At 58.2% G+C, this 5,807-nt stretch overlaps 1 protein-coding gene across 4 annotated transcripts in view; it reads left to right on the top strand.

Annotated features, from left to right (window-relative positions):
- The window catches only part of SAFB2 (scaffold attachment factor B2), a 32,534-nt gene extending 28,270 nt beyond the window's left edge, over nucleotides 1–4,264 (top strand). For 2 of the 4 annotated variants that reach the window (XM_059388744.1, XM_059388743.1), the window contains exons 17-22: nucleotides 510–572; nucleotides 703–745; nucleotides 1,707–1,837; nucleotides 3,298–3,410; nucleotides 3,534–3,600; nucleotides 3,878–4,264. In XM_059388744.1, the coding sequence (XP_059244727.1) occupies nucleotides 510–572; nucleotides 703–745; nucleotides 1,707–1,837; nucleotides 3,298–3,410; nucleotides 3,534–3,600; nucleotides 3,878–4,028 (568 nt within the window). In that variant the 3' untranslated portion in view covers nucleotides 4,029–4,264. The remainder of the gene's footprint in view (nucleotides 1–509; nucleotides 573–702; nucleotides 746–1,706; nucleotides 1,838–3,297; nucleotides 3,411–3,533; nucleotides 3,601–3,877) is intronic. The other 2 variants (XM_059388746.1, XM_059388745.1) reach the window with 1 other exon arrangement.
- The last annotated feature ends 1,543 nt before the right edge of the window (nucleotides 4,265–5,807 follow it).

Below are 5,807 nucleotides of genomic sequence, written 5' to 3'. Positions count from 1 at the left end.
TGTGTGTGTGTGTGTGTGTGTCATTTTAAAAGAGAAATCTATATAGTTCATTAGAAAGGCAGCCCTCAGTTTTCTAGTTTAAGAGGTCGTGTGTGTGTGTGTGTGTGTGTGTGTCATTTTAAAAGAGAAATCTATATAGTTCATTAGAAAGGCAGCCCTCAGTTTTCTAGTTTAAGAGGTCTCTATCTGGGTTTCTCATCGTGCTCCCCTGGGCTGCATATGCCTGGGCCGTTTCACCGTTCATTAGCTCTTCAGTAAGGAAGGGAGCGCAGGGAGAGGCGGGCCGAGAAGCCACTTGTGTAATGAATGGGGGTTTGGAGGTTTGGTGTGAATCACGTGTATTGGATCAAACCAGAGGTTGGGGACCCTCTAAGGCTTCTCTGGTAGACCTTGGATTTTGTCGCCAGGCCACAGATAAATGAGGCATGGGCTAGGTGGGGTGGGTTGCTGCCTCTGAGATTGCTCCAAGGGAATTCAGTTCAGTGAAATCTTTATTCCCACCTTCTTAGGCCGCAGCTTCACTCCCGTCCTCAGGGAGAAGGCTTTAGATGCAAGCCAGCTTTGTTTCACAGGCCAGTAAATTACAGTTCTTACTGGGTGGAATGGAATAAGTACCCCAATTGTGAAACTTGTGTGTGGGGCCTGCCATAGGTGGTCTGGTGCCACCGGCAGCCATTGGAACGAGGTATTTCCCTTTTGCAGGAGGGAAGGTTCAAGGTCAGTGATGGGAGAGCGAGATGGGCAAGTAAGTAAAATCCAGACCCCAAGCCTGGGGCGCACCTGCTTCTGTGCTGCGGGGGGGGGGGGGGGGGTGGACATGTCCGTTCTGACCAGTGAGTGGAAGTATATGTGACTGATTATTTTCTGATTAGTGTGTCTGTGTGTTTCTTGAATACGTAGGGTTTGTTTTTGTTTAATTGCATTTGGTGGAATCTGCGAGTGTTTCTGGATCGCCCACTTGTTTAGAGGGTCTTTGAGTCTCAGTACTGTGAGCTGCCCCACGATACCCCACTCAGGGGCTTAGCCCATGAGGTGTTTTTGCCCATGTTGGTGTGGGGGGGTCCCTGTGTCTCTGGTGCTCTGCAGAGGGCTCCTCAGAGAAGAGGGTAGTCCTCCAGGAGAAAGGGGGTGAGCGTCGGAATCATGTTCTTTCAAGCCAGCAGTGTGGTTTTTGAGGGAACGTGGGATGACTCCGTCCCGCTGCAGCGTGCTGGGTCCCGGAGCACAGGATTGGTTGGCCAGAGCAGAGTGGTTCCTGTCTGCCTTGCTGTCTCTGGTCACAGGGAGAGGCCGCTGACCACCCTGGGGGTGTGGGAGGGGCCCTCCTGTCACCAGCAGGAGGAGCTGTCCTGATTCTTCCCGGGAAGACTCTAAGGGACTCTCCGCAGAGGACCCTTCAGCGCCATAAAGTGCGGGGCTTTCCACGTGCACGGGGCTGGAGTGGCCTCTGCTGGCACTAGGCGTGGTGCCAGAGATGGGCTGTAGGGGCGCCTAATGGTTCGTACGTCGGAGGGGACTGGGAGGCAGGAAGCCCCATTCGGGTTCCCGTGGCGCTGTCAGGGTAGAAGAGCGTGTCCGGCGAGATGGGGTCAGGAGGGGCCTGGGCAGGTCCTCTCAGAACCGCCTCCCGGCCGGCTACACCAGACTCACAGGCCTGTCTGAGAGTGACATGGCTAGAGTCGCCTTGTCCCTCTTATGCCTTCCAGCACTACTCAGACGACCGCCATGGACACGGAGGACCGCCAGAGCGCCACAGCCGGGACTCCCGGGACGGCTGGGGGGGTTACGGCTCCGACAAGAGGATGAGTGAGGGCCGGGGACCACCGCCTCCACCCAGGTTAGCAGATGGGCCGGCCGGTTTGGTTTGCCCCCAACAGTCCTTCCCCACACGCCTCAGCCCCTAGGCACAGGAGCCCCCGCCTGCTGACAGCCCTGGAGCCTCTCTTATACTTGCCCCGGGATCCTAGCGAATAGAGAGGCTCTGCACCCCGACCCCTGCCCCCCAGTCCCTTGTAGGCGTTTGCAGGGGGGCTGCTTGTCAGAAGGTTCTGCCTCCCTGAGGTGCGTTTTTGGGTGTGGAGCAGAGGGCAGCACCGTTTTTGCTAGATCGATGTGAAGTGCTTTCCCGAGCACCCTACTTAGGACTCGGTCCTGGAACACCACATAGTCCGTTCTGCCTTAAGTACCAGCGGGAAGCAGGACCAGGAGAACTCCGGCAGACGAAAGGGAGCTGTGAGCGCTGTCACCCTCTGGCTGGGCGACAGCCACCTGTGCATGTGGGGCAGCCAAGCAGTCACCCTTGAGGACAGGTGTCAGGGGCTCGGATGGCCTCCTCGTCGCATGTCTTAGAACATGGGTCAGCCTGGGCCTGGGCGCCGCTGGTGGTGGCTGCCGCCCGCACTCCGGGACCCTGTGTGGGCTCGCAGTCCCTGGAGCTTCTCTTTTTCGAAACCACTTGCTTGAGCCACAGTCCTGCGCCGTAGAGGTGCCTCCTTTGAAGCCACGGCTGCTAGTATGTTCAGAGCCATACACTCATCCCCGCCGCCCACTATAGAACGTTGTCATCACCCCCAAAGGACCCTCAGTTCACGGTCCTCCCCATTCTGCCTCCCCCTGCCCCGGCTCCTGCGGATCCAGTCCGAGTCTGGATTTGCCTGCCCTGGGCATTTCGCGTGAGTTGAAATCCCATTATATGGCTCACGGCTGTCTTCTCTCCCTGTCGTGTTGGCAGGGCTTAGCCACGCTGTCTCACGGGTCAGAGCTGCATTCCTTTCTTTGGCTCAGTAATGTGCCACGTGTGCAGAGACCACGTTTTATTTCTCTGCTCACCAGCGGGGGGACATGGGCCGTTCCACCTTGGGGCTCGCACAGAGCCGTGCTGCAGTGTGTGTTCCAGTTTTTCCGTGAACACGTTTCCCGCTCCCTTGGGCGAATGGGCAGGGATGGATGCGGCGGGTCCCACGGTCACCGTGCGCTGTCCTGTTTTACTTTCTCGAACTGGCCACACGCAAGGATCCCTGTTTGTCTACATCCTCAACAGCTCTTCCCATCTGTCCTTTGGACACAGGCCAGCCTCATGGGTGGTGCAGGGGTCTGACAGCTGACGCGCTTGCTTGTCGCAGTGGCCGAGCTGAACTCCCGTTCGTGTGTGTGCTGGCCACGTGCGTGTCTTTGGAGGCGTGTCCTCATATTCTGCCCTCTTAGGAACCCTCAGTATAGGGCAGGATCAGCCGGGCCACAGCCTCCCCGTAGAGGCATGCGGGGACACTTACGTATCTGTTTTCTGTTTTGACGCAGGGGTGGACGTGACTGGGCAGAGCACAGTCAGAGGCTAGAAGAGCATCCGGAGCGCGCGTGGCCGGGCTCGGTGGACGCAGGCACGGCAGGCAGGGAGCACGCGCGGTGGCAAGGTACGGGCTGAAGGAGGGCCGCACGTTTCCAGGACACTCCGGGGCGCACTCCCTCCCGGCAGTTGCTGAGGCTTCCAGGGGCTTCTGAGAAAAGTGTGTGCAAACACTTTCCTTTCTTCCCAGGTGGTGAGAGGGGCCTCTCCGGACCCTCGGGGCCAGGACACATGGCAAATCGGGGCGGGATGTCGGGGTAAGGAGTTTGTCCCTGCTCCTCCTTCCCTTTCCTATTTTTGCATGTTTGATCAGCTTGCTGGTTTGAGTGTTTAGACAACAAGCCCCCAGAGCGGCTCTGGGCAGCCCCCACAAGTCACACTCCCCAGGCGCCCAGAATGCGGTCCGTGATGAGGACTGCTCCCACCTGGAAAAAGCCAGACGGGCTCTAAAGGCTGCAGAGCCCTCTGCTGCCCCACATAACGAGGAAAGCGTACAGCACTTCGAGGGGACAAAACGTGTGTCTCTGTTCGTAGGCGAGGTGGCTTTGCACAAGGCGGGCATTCCCAGGGCCACATGGTGCCCGGCGGCGGACTGGAAGGTGGAGGACTGGCCGGCCAGGAGCGGGGCAGCCGAGTCCCGCACCCCCACCCCCACCCGTACCCCCACTTCACCCGCCGCTACTAAGCCCCACTCACTCTGAGCGTCCAGGTAGGCAGACGTACTGTTGACTCTGCCCGAGTCACCTTGAACTTGTGGAACCTTTTAAGAAACAAAAGCAAATCCTGCCACCATGTTGTAGCTCAATACAATGTGAATTCACTTTTTTTTTTTTTAAATAAACATGTTCTCTGCCGTTTTTAAGACAAGATTTCTGTTAACGAGGCATTCCATTTTCCATTAATAAAAGTTTATGGTTCGCACTCGTGTGTGTCACGGTGACTGCGGGGCCGAGGGCAGTGCCCACCTCAGCAGCGGCCTCGTGCCTTTGGGCCCGTCTGAGTCCCCCCAACAGCCCTGCGTCTCCCCCCTACGCCTGCCACAGATGAGGAACCGGGTGGATTGCAGTACGGGCAGGGCCAGGATCCGAATTAGAAATTCTTCATGGCGGTGGGTCTGCATCGTGGGGGCCTCAGACCAGTCACCTTGCTCCTCACGCTGGTGTGCCTGAGGTGAGGGGGGCTCTGATGATGGTGTGCCAGGTTTGGGGGTCTGGCTGAGGGCAGGCCCTGCTTGGTACAGGGGCTTGATCACCCCATTTTTCTGGAAATACAAATTAATAGGTAATTTCTCACATGTGATTACTAGGCTCCTGGCTGGCCCTCAGTGCTGGGCACGGCCCCTCTGTCCCAGGCCCCTCCAGTGTGACCCCAGAGAGCAGCTGAGCTGTGGCTGGCGGGGAGCTTGGGTGACCACAGGCTCATCGGGGTACCCAGAGGCCAAGCCTGTCCCTCCCCCCACCCCTATAAATGGGGTGGACCTGGGGGCAGGCAGGAGGACAACCCACGAATCCTGGCCCTGATCCGGAGTGGGGAGAGTTAACCCCCCGGCGTCCCCTGCCAGGCATCTGGATTCCCTCCCTCCAGAACTAGGACAGCCACCCCGCAGGCTACCGAACAATTGCCAGTTCTCCCGGAGTAGCCTGGGTTCCCGCTGGGGTGTTTAGCTTTAAAAGAGCAATCTGAAAGTCCTCCCCAGCCTGCCGCGGAAGCTGAGCGTTAAAGGCAGGTCAGCTCTGGCCCTTGGTGTCCTCTGAGTCGCACCGAGGACATGCCACGTGAGCTTCCCCCGCCACGGGGGCTCTCAGAGTCATTCTCCAGTGACAGGATGCCGTCTCCACGGTGCCTCCTGCACGGGGCCCGTCTCTTCTCCACAAGCCAGAGCCTGGAAATTGGGGTCTGAGCTCACCATGTGGGGTGATAAAAGCCAGACTCAGCCTGGGGTTGTGGGTGAGACCCGTTTTGAGATCTTGTCCCCAGCGGCCGTGAAGCGACCCCTCTCCAGGAGGTAGGAGTGACTGACGTCCAGGAGCAAGACCAAGGGCCCTCCACCTCGAGTGTTGCCGCCAAGCTGCCTCACAAGTAGGCAGAGAGGCAGGCAGAGAGAGGAGGAAGCAGGCTCCCCGCTGAGCAGAGAGCCTGATGTGGGGCTCAATCCCAGGACCCTGAGATCATGACCTGAGCCGAAGGCAGAGGCTTTAACCCACTGAGCCACCCAGGCGCTCCCAGACTTGTTCTTAACATAGGTAAAATCTGGGCATTTGCTGGGGCTGTCATAGCACAGTGCTGGAAACGATACTCTCTCACCGTCCCAGAGACCAGAAGTCTGGGTCAAGTTTCCCTCCGAGGCTATGACAGAATCTGTCCCATACCCTCCCAGCTTTGGGGGTCACCGGCAAACTTTGGTGGTGTCCCTTGTCTTGTTGACGTGTCACCTTGATCTCTGCCTGTCAGTGACCAGATTTCC

Source organism: Mustela nigripes, chromosome 2 (assembly GCF_022355385.1).
Source record: "Mustela nigripes isolate SB6536 chromosome 2, MUSNIG.SB6536, whole genome shotgun sequence".
Taxonomy (NCBI): Eukaryota; Metazoa; Chordata; class Mammalia; order Carnivora; family Mustelidae; genus Mustela; species Mustela nigripes.
Note: the sequence above shows the minus strand (reverse complement) of the source record. Positions and strands in the feature narration are given on the sequence as shown.